General features: G+C 48.5%; 1 protein-coding gene across 1 annotated transcript in view; it reads right to left on the reverse strand.

Moving 5' to 3' along the window:
• The window catches only part of SIM1 (SIM bHLH transcription factor 1), a 45,242-nt gene extending 28,446 nt beyond the window's left edge, over positions 1-16,796 (reverse strand). The window contains exons 1-8 of the mRNA XM_041478128.1: positions 16,622-16,796; positions 6,532-6,614; positions 5,438-5,527; positions 5,199-5,307; positions 5,004-5,089; positions 3,633-3,832; positions 3,417-3,523; positions 2,365-2,512 (exon numbers count right to left, since the gene is read on the reverse strand). Of these exons, the coding sequence (XP_041334062.1) occupies positions 2,365-2,512; positions 3,417-3,523; positions 3,633-3,832; positions 5,004-5,089; positions 5,199-5,307; positions 5,438-5,527; positions 6,532-6,614; positions 16,622-16,796 (998 nt within the window). The remainder of the gene's footprint in view (positions 1-2,364; positions 2,513-3,416; positions 3,524-3,632; positions 3,833-5,003; positions 5,090-5,198; positions 5,308-5,437; positions 5,528-6,531; positions 6,615-16,621) is intronic.
• Positions 16,797-17,196: the final 400 nt, after the last annotated feature.

Below are 17,196 nucleotides of genomic sequence, written 5' to 3' on the forward strand. Positions count from 1 at the left end.
CCTTCACACTGGAGGCAATTAAGCCAAGAGTGCAAGGGGAGACTTGGAGATTTACACCAAGGTAAAAGGAAGTTGCCCTGTGGTGTAATTTCATTCTCTAAGGGAAATCTTGAAAGCACAGCTATAGTCCTCCCACATGTCAATTTGGCTGTAAGCATTTTCTGAAGATCCATATACATGCACCAAAGACTCTGCCTCCACCGATAAATCAGCTGGAGAGGAGGGGCTGCCTTTTTAGGGTGCGGCTCCTGAGGGGGAAATCGTCCTCCCTGCAGGGCCGTTTTGTGGGGTGGGGAGGGGAGTGTTGAGGCGCTCCGAGCGCAGCTCCCAGGCTGCCGGGGGTTCCTGCCGGGGCGCGGAGCAGCGGGCGCTCCCGGTGTCCGGTGGCGGCCCCCGCGGCTGGAGGCGCGGAGCAGCAGCGGGGCTGGGGAGGCGCGGGCGGCCCGAGAACAGGCTGCCAGCCGTGGCCCGGGCCAGCCGGGGGCTGACAGGACACAGGCACATGGTACAACCTGTCACGCTGCTGGGACGCAGCTCTGAAGGGTTTGTCTGACCGGCCCCCGCAGAGAACCAAGACGCTCCCTGCTTGCCGTGCCAGCCTGAAATTCTCGTGCCATGACAAGCAAGGGACAGACCCTGCCGGATGCCCAGCTGTGCTTTCAGCAGGTCTGCTGGGGTGCTTCATTTCGACTCGGATCATTTGAGGTAGAATTCCATGATTGATGTTCACGCTTTGGGGATTAAAGAAGAGGGAAACGACTGATAATCTCGAATGAGCGTAGAAAACCGCAGCGTTTCTGGAGATAAAACCACTCCAACATGCTAGCTGCCTTTGGGTTCCTTGTTTCTTAGCGTTACAATGCACTAACTTCCGTCTTTGCTGTTCCCCGTTCACCCAAAGCAGGTGCTTGGACTTAGCTGGGAAGCATAAACCGCGAAAAAACACAGACAGGGACTGGTATAGGGGAAATAGACATAAAAATGTGCAGAATAGCTGGAGCAGAAGTGATAGCATCTCTGCTGATACCCATCCTTACTGAGGAAATGACAAAGTATTACGCTACATACCAATAAAATAGAATAAATTTTCTTTAAATGGGAATCACAGGGTGCTGACCAAAATGTCTATTTTTTTCTTTCAGACGCAATGTCCCATCTGAGAGCACGACGCCCGTTATCACCTTACATACCAAAGGGATTATGCCCTAGAAGTGCAGGCGCAGTGACCTGCAGCACCTTTCCCACTCCATCAGGAGCCTTTCCACACATGACCAGAGCCGTAGTCTCCATGGTCTCTGTGGTCTCTCTCTCTTTTCATTTTGGGAAGCACTCCTTAAACTGAGCTACCAAACCACTTGCCACCTGGGCATGCACCAAAGCCGTAATGGCAAGATCATGATGCTGCCATACTTTCTTTTAGGAAAGGGGAGGGTTGTGCCTCTCAGACGCTTCCAATACCTACATTTGTCTTAAGAGAAAAAAAAAATAAAAAATAAAAAAAAGGGAGCTGAACTGAGGAACATTCAGTCCCAAGGATCAACGAAGGACCGCCGCCCCTCTGGTCCTACGATCCTAATGAAGTATCAGTGCTGCCGGCAACAGCTACTGCAGTGTCCAGAGGGAATAGTAGTAACTGCCATGAAAACACTTAAAAATAGTCCAGCCGAGCTTCCCTTCCCTCACTGGGCCTCTGTGTTTCAGTAGAAGCAGGATAGCTAGGGCACAACCCAGCTATTCCAAAACGCAGGGAGATGTATTGAGATATATGGTATCTCAGCACTTACTCTGATTTTTTTTTCCTATTAAATTTTAATTTTTAATTTTTTTTTTAAGTTCAACTGACCCTTCTGGTCACCAACTTTCTTTGTGGTTCACTGTAAGGATCGCTCTCCAAGAACAAAAAAGAAATCTCCGAGCTTTGATAGAGACTCTGGATGAAATTAAGAACTTCAAACCCCAGATTTTTGAAAAGAAAAACAGATGTCCTGTTTGTTGAGTATAAATAACTCCGTACGTGGAAGCCTTTTCTTTTACGCCGCATTAAATTTTATTTAATGCTGGGTGCATTTAAACTAAAAAATAAAAAAAAAAATAAAAAAAAAAAAGGAGGGGGAGCAGCAAAATATGTGGGTGACAAACCTCTAAATCTTTTCCCCTCCCGAAAGAGAAAGAAACAGGCAGACGGGAAACCCTTCATCTGGATGAAAGCGCTCAATGTGTTTCCTAGCAGACCTGCCCTGGTCAGTGCGGCGGCGGGAGGCGGAGCGGCCGCGGGCCCGGGGCAGAGCGGGGCCGCCCGCAGGTGCCCGCCCGGCGCTCGCTGCCCGCGGGCCCCGCAGCTCGGAGCGGCCCGGGCTGACTTACGTGAGCACGTAGTTGACGCTGACGATGCAGTGCGGGCGGGAGGAGCGGCTGTTGTGCACGATGGTGGCGTAGCTCTGCACCCACACCCAGCCGCCGTGCTTGGCCAAGAAGCGGTAGTACTTGGTGGTCACTTGTCCTTTCACTAGCACTGCGGGGACAAAGAGAGGAGAGCCTCAGCGTGGCTCCCGCCTCTGGTTTGAGCAGCCCCGGGAAGAAGCACACTCCCCCCAGAGCCCTGGGGGCGACCAGAGGGGTTAGGAATCTCTTAGCGGCACATGGGGAAGCGGCGGGGACAAGGGTGGTGGAGCCCCCATGGCAGAGCTCATCTCAGTACCTGAGATGGTTATTACAGGCTAATAGGAGAGACTGGTAGGGCCGGGGTGTGTGTGCGTGGGGGGGGGGGGGGGGGGGGGGGGGTCGGCTGCGGCAACCAAACCCCACACACCCCCATCCTGAAGTATCATCATCGAGATTTTGTTCTATAAATCTGTCTTTGGGTTTTATCACTTCTCGTTATATTCTCTGTAAGGAAACTTACCGGAAATTGATATCCTTTCTATTCATCTATCCGTGTATTAATGTCATCATGATATCAAAATAGAATAAAGTACATCTCGCCGAATCAGGCTCACTACTGCAGTCGAAATTAGATATACAGAGAAGATTTGTGAGACTTGGTGAAAGTGAAATAAAAGTATTGATATTTCACTGGTATGGCTTTTTGGAGCAGGACAAAAAGGGTTTTCCTAACCAGAATTTGAAGAGACAAGAGCGCCTGAGATTTGTGCAGGGCAGTTCTTGTCCTGCAACCAAAAGAAGAGGATGGAAAAATAGCCTTTCGTTGCCGGTCCCCTACATTTACCACCTGCGTCCAGAGTTCAGTCTCTATCTAACCTTTTTTCACTAAAACCTGAAGAAGATTTTGCTTATTCCGCCGCCCAGAGAGCTGGCTTTTCACGTGCCGACCTAGAGGCAAATCCCAAGCAACCCCAAAGTCCTTCTGCAAAGGGATTGGATGCGGGGCGGGGTTTTAAACAAGACCGTCTCCTTACACAAGTGATGTGCGCAACGCAGGTGAAAGGTGTCACAGCCATGAACGTGGTGGTAAAGGGTCTTCTCTATCAGGTCCTGGGGCTCGTAACCTGTTAGCTCAGCTACCCTGCAAGAGACATAAGCAGCAAATATAAGTGGGTGAGAGGACAGGAGAGGAGGCCTGGGGAAGAAAGGACGGCTTAGAGGAAAAGATTTGGAAATAACCCCAGCTCTACCTGGAGTCTAAGAATATGAGCTTCATGTCGAGGCTGGCCCGAAACATGAACATATTGCTGTGGAGCTTGATCTCCGTCACGGCGCTGGGCGGCAGCGAGTGGCCCACGGCGACCAAGCCAACGTTTTGGTAGCAGCCGTCGAAGGGGGACATGTCCAGGCTGTACTGGCGGATCTTCAGGTAGCCGCTGCAGTGAATGACCTGCCGGAGACACAGGAAAGCTTGGCGGCTGCTCAGCAGGGGGGAAGGGTGTGCTGAGACAGGCGTTCCTCCCCAGGAAGAGGACCCGGACATTTCCCCCATCCCGGTGCTGGTGCGGCTGCCGGGCTTGCGGGAGCCGCTGACCTGCATCTCCGCCCTGGCAAAGCGGCACCGTCTGGGAGTTTTCTGCGGCTCTATCGGGTTTGAGGTTTTTTTCCCGTACTAGAGTTCAGCGTAGATCTAAGGTTCATTAGAGTCAACAAGATTTTTCTTTTTCCCCACTGGCTTAAGTGGTTTTTGGCCCACCTCCTAACTGTGCTTTTATTATTCTTCTAAAAAGGAAAGACACTGAACTGCCAATCCAGTTACGACTTTGTAATGAAGAGTGTATGCGCGTGAGAAAGGCACACATGTAAGCCCTATGTCACATGTGTAAGATACGTTTGTTATATAGATGGAGCAGGCGCAATCCATCGCCAAAAAGTACCTTTGATCTAAGTATCTCTCCTAAACATATCCTTGCAGATAACTGCTGTCTACTTCCACTCTTACTTCTCTATTATTAAGATGTTTCTTCTTGGAGTTCAGCAGGTGTTCTTGGTCTACAGTACATCACGACACAACATCTCCTTGGGTTATGGGTACAACCCTCTCCTCGGCGTTGTGTGGCTGACACAAAGCAGCGAGGAGTTAAGAGACAGAGCAGGGCTCTCCTTACTGAGGAGCCCCGAGCAGAACCATGTGAAGAATCTGGTCAAAACCCTTGACTGGAAGAGCTACCTCTGCAGCTGATGAATTACCTAATTAAGAAATAAATTAACTCAGGGCTCCAGCTGTATCACTTGAAGGCTGTCACAGGGAGCATCAGCGGTTGTGCGAGGTTCAGTTCAAAGAGTAAAATAAAAATAAATAATAATAATTATAAAAGATTTTAAAGTCCACAAACAAACATCAAGGGGAGCTCGATTGCTTGGTTTTGATTTTGTGGTTTGAGCTCTTCAACCTGAAACTCTGAGAGAAATGGACCACATGAAAGAGCCCTGTGCTGGGAAAACCCCCTCTAGAAGAGGTCTCACCCCCTCTTCTCTCCCAGTTTTCACAGCTTTCCCGGCACAGGGACGCGGGAAGGCTGGTGCGGGGAGGAACGGGGAATCTGGCCGCGGGCACGCACCTTGTAGCCTCCGCAGGTGAGGCCCGCGTTCCTCTTGGCCAGGACGCACTTCATCCTCAGGAAAAAGGATCTCTCGATCTCGTATTCTGGGAAGGGGGAAAGGCAGAGGTGGGGTGAGCCACAGGCTCCGCTGGCTCTGCGCGGTCCCCTACGCCACCGCGGCGGCCGGGCGGGGGCGGGGGCTGTGTGCTTTACCCTGCACGAAGTGCGAGTGGTAAGGCTGGTGCGCCGTCAGCACCGCCGTCATCTCGTCATGGTCGGCGGGGTGGATGTACTCGTAAATGCTGTTGCCGGTCAGCTCTACCTGTGAGAGAGGAGGAGGAGGAGGAGGAGGAGGAGGGGGGGGAAACTCATGGCCGGCACCGCGCACCCTCTCCTGTCAGTCGCGGGGGTGGTGCAGGCAGGCTCAGGGGATAGCAGGCCCCCCAGCATACCTGCGACAAGCCCAGGTGCACCGAGGCAGTCTCCGAGATGTACATGATCTTGCCATCCGGAGCCACAACAAAGATGAAACCGTCCAACGTCTGCAGAAAAGGGCAGGGAATATAAATAAATTAATAGATAGACAGATCCATTAAATACCTGCCGCTCTGATTTATTTTAGCAAACAGGCGTTGATGTTCAGGCTCTGATTTTTCAAAAAGTTGGAAGGAAATGGGAAAATTTTGGACAAGGATCCCTCTAAAGCTCCTGGACTCCTGAGATACAACCCACTTCTCAGAGGGGCCGAGCTCAAAAGTAACACAAAGTGCCATGAAAGTATCTAAGAAGAGCTATCTGGTGATTAATATGTGAATTCCAGAAATCCCAAATATTTCTATCCTATTTCAAATGTCACTGCGGTTTAGTGCTTGTGTATTTTATAAGGAGAATTTAAGTGATCAAAGAGAGTTTAAAACTCTCCACAGTGTAAATAACACATTTTGTCAGGTACATTTCAGCAGACACATATGGGACTTCTGGGTGTAGCAGGAGCAGAAAACGTCCTCCAAAGGCCACGCAATTCCACCAGAAATACGTGGTGATGGTCATCACTGATATTCTTTAGTATTTCAGAGCGCTGTGAGTTTTCAGATCTGCCATCCCTGATTTGTGTCTCTGCTAGTCGGTGCCTGCTGATCCCTTCTGTCCCGGACAGCCTTCCCTAACCTGACGCTAGAGCCTCTCCCTGTCACACCACTCTGAGCTTCACAGCATTGATGATATGTGTCACCTCGTTAATAAATTTTATAATAATAAAAGTCGTGCTCCTGTATCTCTGGCACCCTGGGACACACTGTGAATCTCTCGCTGTGGATGCAGTGTTAGATAATTCTGAGGCAAAGGATCCAGAAGGACCAAGCCACCAATAAAACACACGACACTGAATCACAGTGGTTCGCATTTCTGAAGTGGTTCCCCTCCTGCCTACCTTTCTATTAAACACTTGAGCGGTTAAAAATTAGTCAAGGTGGCTATTGAAAGCTCAGAAGAGGGAATTATTTCTTTAATCATTAATACCATATGCCTGTCGTTTCCAGACCAGTACCTGCAAAAGATGGGATCCCAGTTCCCGTCCAACATTATCCAGTGGGCTGGTTCTGCTGGAGTGGCCCCAGGCTTCTCCAAGTCCTGTTATTTAAGACAAAAAATAAAAGTAAGGTCAGGAGATGAAAAATTGACTCGTGTGGCCCTAATTGGAGGGGAGGGGAAAACAATTTTTCCTTGTCTACACTCTAAAACATATATACATACAATCTTTGGAAAACTAGGTGTGACTTCGTTGCAGATAAAAGCCTCTTTTGCGTTTTTGGTTTTTTTTTTGTTTTTTTTTTTTTTTTTTTTGGGGTTTTTTTTTTTTTTTTCCCCAGTATCTAATTCCCCAGAGAGAAAAATACCCGAATACTTATTTTGAGTTAACCGTGAAGATAATTTTTAAGACCTTGGTGTAGCAACATGCCAGATCCAAGTGCTTTTCAGTGCTGCTTTCGGCTACTGGGAACTGTCCCCCTTGAACGTCAGGGGAAGCGTCCTAACCTCACGATTTCTCGTCACTGTCCAACGGCACGGACCGCCCTCCCTCCTGCCCCATGGAGTCTGCAGCCAGGATTCACCTCTATCCCTTCCATCTCTCCTCCTACTGCTCCCGCTGCAGGGAGGGGTAATATGCCTCCATAGAGCACCTTCCAGAAATCAATCTTTCCGAATTTGTCTAATGTTTTACACGCGTCTTTTCTCCTATGCAAAGTGAGTAGTAATAAAAACCACGTGGAAGTTACTTCACCGGAGTAAAGCTATTCATCGACGATGCCTTTTCGCAGTGTTGTTGCTGAAATAATTTAAAGGGGTCAGTTAAAACCTTTGAGGCTTGTGCCATGAAATGAGTCTCACTTCGACACGCACAAGCAGTAAGAGTAAAACGGAGGGGAAACCTACAAATCTCGATCGATGTCTGGGGTGCAGGTCGCAAGGAGACCCGAGCCGGCGGGGTGTGCTCACTCCCGCAGTGAGGGTTCGGGAAAGGCAAGACCTCGTTTTCCAGTTATTTCGAGACAAACAGACGAGGTGCTGACAGCAGGCAGCCGCGGGCATCCCTCGCTATTGACCGGCCTCACCCAGGTGTTTGCCGGTCCGAGCAAAGCTAAAGATTTCCTCCGCGCTGTTTGAACGGGGCAGCCCAGCGCGGCCCCTGCGCGCTCTCCCCACCGCGGTGTGCCCCACTCGTCCCCGCCTTTCGCTTCCTTCTCTCCCCTTCCTCCTCTACCTCTTCACAGCAACTTGTCTCTTCACCACCCCTACACTTTTCTCCTTCCTCCTTAACTTCATAGCCCTGCAGAGGCAGGAGATTCTCTCTGGCCCGTTCCTCATCCTGCAGCCTCAGCATGTAGCAGGTCGCCAGTCAGAAACAGGCTCCTTCCCGTTAATTCCTCCACGCCAATTAAGGAGGAACCAACCGCCAGGATGGAGGATCACCTCCGCTCCCTGTATTCAGGAAGGTGCTGGTAAATCTTACACAGCTTCCAGGAAAAGAGAGAAAAGCCCACGGTATATTTGTTTTTCCCCGAGCTCCTCGGAGGTTTCTCTGCTGGGGAGCCAGGATGGCCCTTTAGCACTGAGCTGGCTCCTTGCCACGTCCCCCACCCGGAGGGAAATCTGAGTGACAGGTTTCTTTATTCAAGACTAAATCTGCACTGCCCGCCTATGATTTAAGTTGCTTATTAATCTAAGTTTACGGCTCTAATTATTCTTCTCCTAAAAGGGAAAATAACCCGACCCCAGCGGGTTAATGAACAGCTCACGGGCGTTGCAGGTTAACCTCCCTCGGGAAGGCGGTTCTTCACGGCGCGCTGAGCTCATCTATATGTTTCAGGTGGAAACCCCGCGCTGCTGGGCTCTGTCTGCTCATGGTTTATAATTAAACGTTTTCACTTGTCTACCTGAACCGGCTTTTTGAAATCCTGTCACATGAGGCGATCCTTTGTGCTGCCCAGATGTTTTCAGTACTTTCAAGTCGGAGACTATTTCTAATCGTTGCCAATCCCAGCCTCTCCCAAACCGAAGGCCTCTCCTGATGCCCCTTAAATACTGTTTTTAAAGATTATAAGAGAAAACTCCTTCCACTAATTTTCCCTTCCCTCTCTCCCTCCCCCAATTTCCTTTTATCGAGGGGGCAAACTGTGATTTCTTGCACTTGACCTACCGCAGAAAATTCTGCAAATCCTTTGATTGTCTATTTAAAACAAAACAAGGAAATCAGCTCTCCCTTTTGCTCCAGGATTACGCTTGGAAACAAGATCTAAAGATTCTCTTGTAATTTGGAGAGCCAACAGCATAATAGCTCTGGAATAGAAACAAGCAGCTTTGTGAGAAGAAGGATAACTAAATCGTTTTTAGGCAAAGGATTTTCCCAGCTAAAGTGGCCGAAGACAAAGCAAAACATAATCTATTTTGGAAGATTTCCAAGTTATGCCACATTAACCTTGGCAGAAAAAATTTGCTTTCTTCCCTGCGGCCCCTCCCCCACCGCGGTCTGGTTTATCATATTTACATAAGTAGTCTTAGAAGGGATGTATCTATTATGGATCTAAGGAGCTAGCGAGCTCACATTTCATTTGGAAACAGAGGGGAAGTTTTACTCTTGCTTAATACTTGATGCATTGTAGAACCATTTCCATTTAAATACCCCCGACCCACGGATTACCTCCATGGACTGGCTGCATGGGTTTTGTAATTTCCTGAAAATGAGATTTCGATTTATAAAACAAGAAACCAATTAGTAACCAAATGAGGCGAAGTAGATCCACTAAAATTGACCTAATCCCACAGGCACCGTTTAGGTCAGTTCTTGGCGAATGAATGATGAGCAACCGTCTAACATAAGCTCAAGGCATCACCCAGCTGTGTTATTCAAGCGGGAAAAGAAAATTTTTAAAAATGGATCGAGCTTTTATTTCAGAATTAATTTGATACTCTTGCCAAAATATGGATTATATGCTCCTGCCTAACAAACTCTTCCTCCTATTTTACAATCTCTTTCACTAGATGAACTTTTTTCCTGAGAAGATAAACTATTTGTGCCACGAGAAATTGTCTGCTGTTGTGAGGAGGAAAGGGAAAGGGGGAAAAAAAGAAAATAAATAAAAAATAAATTAATTTTTTAAAAGAGAAAAGAAAAGCATTTTATCCAGACTATCACTCATCGCTACCCAACAGCCTTCACCTATATTGCGCGGAACCTGCGTGGAGCGAGCGTGCTGATTCATCGTTTCTCTCAGCACTCTCCAGTGGAAAGCCACTGTGCTTTCCACATCAGAAAGCATGCCCATCGGTTTCATGGGCTCGCTACACAGGCGGGTCCCTGTGAAATGCCTTCTCCCACCCAGCCGCGCCCACCCCGGCACTGAGAGAGCCGCTCCGCACCGCCAGCCTGTCCCCCAGGCCGGGCGCACAGCCAGACCTGCCGCGCTGCGCTGCCCTGGTCCTGTCCTTCCTTCCCCTCATCTTTTGATTGATGCAAGCCTTGATGTCGACAGCCAATGGAACCAGGGGCTGGGTGGGCACCGTCCCTACCAGTGGCGATACTGTTTCAAGGAGCTCCTCTGTCCCACGGAAGGGTAAAGAGAACCCTGAATCGTTTCTAATTTGATCTAAGCAAAGACGGAGGAAGGCAGGCGCAGGGAAATGAGAATCCGAGAAGCCAGGGCAGCTCCTTGGCCCTGGTTGATCTCCGGGTTACTTGTCCCTCTGTGAGCATCTGCAGCGCAGAGCCCATCTCGACCCCGTCCTTTGTCTGGCAATAGCAAAGGGGGGCGGGGGTGGCGGTGGGGGTGGGGTGGCCAGAAGATGCAAGCCCTTATCTACTTTGCGCTGATTTGCCGGCTTTTAAAAGCAGTTACTCCGATTTCCCCAGCGGGCTCGCAGTCATGAAACCTCAGCGCAACCCGGATTCACTGTAGCGGGCGACTGGACGTCCCCGTTTAAAAACACTTAGTGGAGAGCCCATCCTGAGCTCCAGACCCGCTTCTTTGGGGGCCAGACCCTGAGGCCAGCTCCCTCTGGGGCCGGGGAACCCTTGGGTACCCCTCCGGGGGTTTGCCCCTGTCTGGAGCACGGCCGTGCGAGGCCCAGGGAAGCTGGCTTGGAGACGAAGCTCCGGAGGCAGGGAGTTCTTTCCTGTTGCTGTGGATGGGCAGAGGGAGAGGCTTGGGGCTCTCCCGGAGCTATGGGGCAACGCTGGGAGCCTGCCCGACGGGGCAACCGCAGGGAGTCTTCCCTAAGTCGGCTCCCAGCAGGTCCATAGCGCTTTTCTCTTCCAGGAGTTCCTCAAAACTCCCTCTTTGGGCAGCGGCCCCCGCCGCCGCTTTCCCAGGTCTCTTCGCCGCCTCCCGGGGGCCGTGGCCCGGGGATGTCTCCGTATGCTTTGGTTTCGCTGCGTTTTCTTTGCCCTTTCAAGAGCCGCTGTATGGTTATTTAAAAAGGACGAGCAGCAGCTCACTTCTAGCCCGCCTGAACCGAGGGGATGCTGACCCCACAAAGGGCGCGAGATGCGGGACCCCCGGTCACCTCCGCCCCGGCGCTCGCCCCTTCCGTGCTGGGCAGGACGACGACGAGGGTCGGCCCGGGCACGGGCACCGGCTTCGTTCAACCTGCCCACAAAGCCTCTCTACAGGGAGGACGAGAATGTCACCTTCGTGAGAGGCTCCTCAAGCAGCACTTTTCCTGCCTCCCACTGCCCCTCGCCGGTGCTGCTGCTGCCAAGGGACAAGAGGAGCACGGGAGTTGTTTGGAAAGAGGGAGACAGGGCAGCTCAGTCCCTATCTCCCACGCAGTCATTCTCCCTCTCTGTCCAGGGGAAATGACAAACAACAGCTCCGGGAGGCGCGGGAGCAGAACCTGCACGTCCTAGTCGCCGGCAAGCCAAAAGGCAACTGGATGTTGTATCGAGGAATTAGCTTGATTCGATTAACCATTTAATTAAATCGTCTGCCGCCAGCGCTCCGTTCTGCCATCGCCTAGCGCCAGACAGAGCTGATTTCCCAGTTAATTTAACAGGCAGTGGTTAATGATAACTCAAAATCTCGGCCAAATGAGGCTTCTGTGAAGGACTGGGTAGCCGTCGGAGGGTTCAGATGGAATAGAATAAACTATACCAAAAAAAAAAAAAAAAAAAAAGCTGCTCATTTCCACTGCCTGCGGATGCCATTAGCAAGGTTTTGTAAAGATTTATTATCTTGGTAAATCACGTATTCATTTGAAGTAGAGATAAATTAGCATCCCTATTTATTTATAAAAATAATGATAGCAGGGAGGAAAAGCCCTGTTAACTAAACAAACATCCCTGTTAAGAAAATGGTAGTGGAAATAATGCCGAGGCTGTTTCACTATAGAAAGAAAAACCAGGATTTTGGCAAACACGAGGTAGCGGAATTGCGCTTTGAAATGCAAACAAACGGACCCATGTCCAAATTGGAGAGAGGGGGAAAAAATTCAGGGCATTTTCGAGCACCAAATACTTATTCGTTTCTCCAGAAGACTCAAATTCAAATAGCCCTTATTTCGAAGAAGTAGGGGAAGGAAGGATTTGCACCAATGCATACGCGGTTTATATGCAAATTGAAAAATATTGTCCAACGTGAAAACGGTCGTATGTTTCCAAAGGAAATATGATTTTTCCCCGCTCTTCTCATTAAGTATTCATTCTAAATCATAAATCTGTGGGGTTTTTTTTCCCAAACGATCCTGCTAGTAGTTTAGTTCTGCTCTTCACATTTTAAGTTCACATCAAAACTGGAATTAAACCGAGATTCAGCGTGGAGAGTAAACTGCTGCTTAAATGAGAAAAACTTCTGTAAGAAAATAAACATTGAAACCTAATGCTCAATCATTTCCCTTTGCAGCAAGAAAAACAGCATTAAATCACCTATCCACGTGGGAAACGGATTTTTTTTTTCCTGTTGATCTCTTCCCCCTTTAAAATAAAACAAGGTTAAGAGTTTCAGTATTGAAATGTTAGCCATCCTGATTCGGCGAAAGTTTATGTAAACGGAGTCTCTGCTTTTGTCTCGAAAAGCAAACGCCTCTCTGCGCCAAAACGATCCTTTCCCACTAGGACAGACTGCAAACCCTCCTTTTGCATCTCTGGTCGCGGATGGAGAATAGAACCTTTAAAATACTCTTAACTAAAAAAATAAAAACAAAACCTAAACAAAAAATATTTATTGTGCCACCTGGGTTTTTTGTTTGGGTTTTATTAATATTTTTTTCTCCCTTCCCTTCTGGATACTGCTGAAGATCAGGAAAGAATTACCCCGCTATAGTAACAGCGATCGCATTATTTTTGACAGAAAATTCTTTTAGTTCTTTGACACCCTGGAGATTTTTCTACCTATTTTTTGCGTCCATTACTTACCATTAACGACTTACTGTTAAATTAAAATATTAATATTTATTTATAATGAACGTTAAATCAGGAGTTAATTAATTAATTAATTCTGCTTGAAAAAACAAACAAACCATCCTTAAAACTCTTCCTTAATGTTCTCAGAAAATTAGCAGATATTCACTCTTTCCAAAGCTGTCTGATCACCAAAAAGCAGTATAGGTCTTATACGCTTTCTCCTCCTGAAGAGAAGTGTTTTAATACTGAAACGATGCAAGAAACCTACGTCTTGCACTTTCGTCCTCGGCAGTTTTAATCTGTTGAAGACCTAATGAAGCGAAATTAGGGGTAGGAAGAAAAACCCTCGCGTTTCAATAAGTCGTGAGAATTGCACAGCCATTACGAGAGAGAGCCCTTAGAAAAATTTCTGCCCGCATTGTCAAATTTGTTCAGTGCCACTGCCTTGTGTTTAGATGTCTGGAGGTAAGAAGGAAACCCCACGTGCTTATTTTGTGTGTGACTCTCCTGGCGTTTCACTCCCAGAAAACTCTTGTTTCCAAAATGAACCCGAAATCTACCCACCTTCTTTCTCTATAGGGACCTTTCAGAAACAAAAATATGCAGACAAGCGCGCACCAATTCTCTCCGCCCTGTCCCCAGCCCCGCGTGTGCGCGGCGATGAGGAGTGTATATCTTTCTGTACGTGATTATTTACAACCACCTCTATGCAAACACTCTATGGGCAGATGGAAATTCGCTCTTGTACCGGGGAGAGGGGATATGAGTTACTCTGGAAGTGCAGCTCGCTCTTATGGAGACAACGTTTCTTTACCCTGACTCCTCCAAGACCTCTTTAAATGTACATGACATTCCGCCGGGCTCCCGAGCCTCCTACTACCCATCTCCAGTGTTTTGGCCAACTCATCTGGTCTGTCCCCATGCATGTATCGCTTTCCTCCCCAGGGAAATACAAGAGAAAGGAACCCCAGTACATCCATCCAACATCCCTGCCCTTCATCCTCCGTTCAGAAAGACTTGTCCTTTCCGTGCGTCATTTCCCCTACTGCCACTACCTGTTCTCCTTTCCCAGAGAAGCTATGACTTTTTTTTTTTTTTTTCCTGGGTGGGGGTACTGGAAAACCAAAATAGCCCCCCGCTTCCTTGCCTCCCTACACTCATACGCAGCCTGACAAGTACAAGCACACCCGGCAACGCGAGCCCAAGCCGCTCCGCCGCGTCCCCGGAATCCACTGCGTCTCCCGGGGTCCCGGGAAAAATAGCCCGGGCTCGGCTCCCGCACGGCCGGGCACAGGCGCGGCGCCGGGAGGCCGCTCGTGGGCGCCTCGCTCGTGTTTAACAGTGGCTCGGGCGAGCGCAGGGAAACCCGCGGGGCCGGGGCCGGGGCTCAGCCGGGCCCCGGTCTCCGCTCCCCGCCTCCTCGGAAGTGAGTGTGAGGGAGAGGGAGCCCGCGTGGAACCGTGGGGAAGCCTCCCGGCTCCACGCCACGTTGCGACTCCCGCTCTCTGGCCTTTGTGCCCCCCTGGCACCGCGCCCCCAGCCGCGGCCCTGCTCAGCGATGCGCGGCCCCGGGGATGCGGGGGCGGCGGTCCCGCGTGGGTCTGCAGCCCGCTCGGCCCCGGGCCTCCCGCGGCAGAGCCTCGGAGGGGCGAGCCCTTCCGAGCCTGCTCCCTGCCTTTCTTTCTAATGCGCAGTTTGTCTTTAATGAGGCTGCGAGGGCTCCGCTGCCCCCCGAGCCCCGCTCAGTCGCCCCCGCTGCCTCCGCACTCAAATTAGCATCTGCTGCGGCCGGCAGCGGCCCCGGCCCCGGCGCGCTTCGCCACACGGTTCCCCAGGGCATTCAGGCATCCTGCGCTGCCACCGAGGGACGGGGATCAGCTATTCTTCTCTTCTCATGATTACTCACAGCCTACAAGCAACACCATATGCTTCTTCTGATCAAACAACCCGCTACATAGGCACCAGTAATTGACGAGACCTGCTCGAAATCACGCAGAAAGGTAGCCTACTGAGACCGCAGGAGTTGACAAATCATTGCTAATAATCCTTTTAGGAACATCATGGGCATCAGGGTTTGCAATAGCTTTATTTTTATAAAGTATGCGCTGACAGCATAAAGGACAACTCCCTCTCCTTTGAAACAGAGGATTTTCCCGCATAATGGTCTTCAAGGTGGCAGAGCAAATAGAAGAAGAAAGTGGCTTGATGAAGACTTTAATTATTATTTTTAAAGGTTGCATTTAACCCCTTCTTTGGTTACAAGTGACTCGATGATATGGAAAGTTGTTTCAAGAAATCATTGTAAAATGCACTGGATTGAAAATTACTGCCGTGGATTTTAGGTATAAACGTTCATCCTTAACCTGGGGCGGGGAGGGGGCTGTGAGATTACCTCCCCCGTCCAAATGACTGCCACATTGCATATTTATTTTAAAAAGTAGAATTAGTACCAGTAGTCCACACATTTAACCCGGAAAAAAATTTAAAACCCCTCAAACCACCAAATCAGACAAAACTAGAGCAAAACAAAACTAGGCCATATACACTCTCTGAATTAGTAAAAAATATAGGCCAACCGAGTCGAGATACAGCTACAGAAAACTCATGGGGACATGGCTGTATTACGTTGTTTCCTATGTACACTCACTTTTCAACAAAAGATGCAGCGAATTTTGTATTAGGTCAGGGGGGAAAAAACTAAACCAAAACCTCTTGATACCTTTTGTTTCACACAGACCACAACTCCATCGAGTTGATCTAAAGAAAAGGTTCATGATTTTTTTTTTTAATTTTTCCCCTACGTCTTATAAAATCAATAGAGTGAGAACACGGAAGAACTTTATTCTGACTCTCTTAACTTTGTATTGTTTTTTTTTTTTTTTCTTGGCAGCCGATTTAGAAGACCAAAGACAATCGCTTTAGATCCTGATACTATTTAAAAGCAAGAGACACTTCAGAACGCTTAAGTTTTCTTTCACTAGACAGGCGGGTTGTTGCTGCCGTGGAAGTCAACGTGAAGTTTACTGTTGCCTGTCGAGGAGAGTCACGTCTAGTCTGGCCCACCGGTTTTGCAGCACTGGGTGGTCAGGGGCATTGAATATATCTTGGTGCAAAACTCCTGTTAAAATTTTCCGAGTTCGATTAACGCCTTCAAAGTGCCCTTAGTGATCCTCAGAACGGGACACAACATATTCACACACACGATGCCATTCAGTGTGCTCAACTTGTTTATTTAGCCTGGGTGTGAGCACGCCTGCACGGCTGTCCTGTACCTGTACACCGCACCTTCCTCGAGAGCTGAACTAAGGCTTTAGGACTTTGCATAGACTTATGTAAATATTTACCCATATACTAACTCGCCCTCACAGAATTACTATAAATAAGGGTGAATCATGCCCTCTTAGGCCTCGCGTATGCTTGGTGGGGGGATGAACATTTCACTGAAAGACTGAGAGGAAAAGAAAACCCCGTTTTGCTTTAGTAGAACACGCAGCAGAGCTCAGTGCCTTCAAGTGTTGACAAAAGCATCATAAGTCTCCAACCAAACCTGTCATAGGAGCTAAAGGGAAAGTATTTACTACAGAGGAAAGTGACAGCGGAGGGCACCCTGTCTCCGAGCACACCACGAAGGATTGACCTCCTTTTTCTTTTTTTTTTCTTTTCTTTTTTTTTTTCCCAGTACAAGTGATAAATGACATCTGGACCAGAACGAAAATAAAGGCGAATAGGCATTCCCACCTACCTTCTGGAAAAACCACTCTCATTTTTAAATAGCTGGTAGTGAGTCTGATTATGGATGCTTTGTCCAGCTGAGAGGTGATAGCGGAGGGCAGGGGTAGTAATTTAGCCAGTTCATAAAATTCACTGTTTTCTTTCTCCCGTCTAGTCCGGGCAGCATTTTTGGACTTCTCTTTCATCGTGTTTTTTTCCCGCTTCCTTGCTACAATTTAAACTCCAGAGATTCATCCAAAGGTGGAAGGGAAACTCATCTGAAATTCATCTCTCCGGAGCATCAAGCGGTGATTCTGAGCGCGGCCATTACTCAGAAAAACCGTTCTGTTGTGTAAATGCAAACAAGCTTTGAAGAGTAGAGGTGTTCTTAAAAAAAAAAAAAAAAAAAAAAAAAAAGTAAATGTACTCTGAAAAGCAGAGTCAATAAGATGGGAAAGGCATTTATCCAATGCAGCTCAGCACTCCAAGCAACTGCACAAAAAAAAAAAAAAAAAAAAAAAAAAAAAAAAAAAAAAAAAAAAAAAAAAAAAAAAAAAAAAAAAAAAAAAAGAAGCTAGAAGATTGAGGCATCAGACAGCAACCAAA

Source organism: Pyrgilauda ruficollis, unplaced genomic scaffold (assembly GCF_017590135.1).
Source record: "Pyrgilauda ruficollis isolate IOZ18807 unplaced genomic scaffold, ASM1759013v1 scaffold43, whole genome shotgun sequence".
Lineage (NCBI taxonomy): Eukaryota > Metazoa > Chordata > Aves > Passeriformes > Passeridae > Pyrgilauda > Pyrgilauda ruficollis.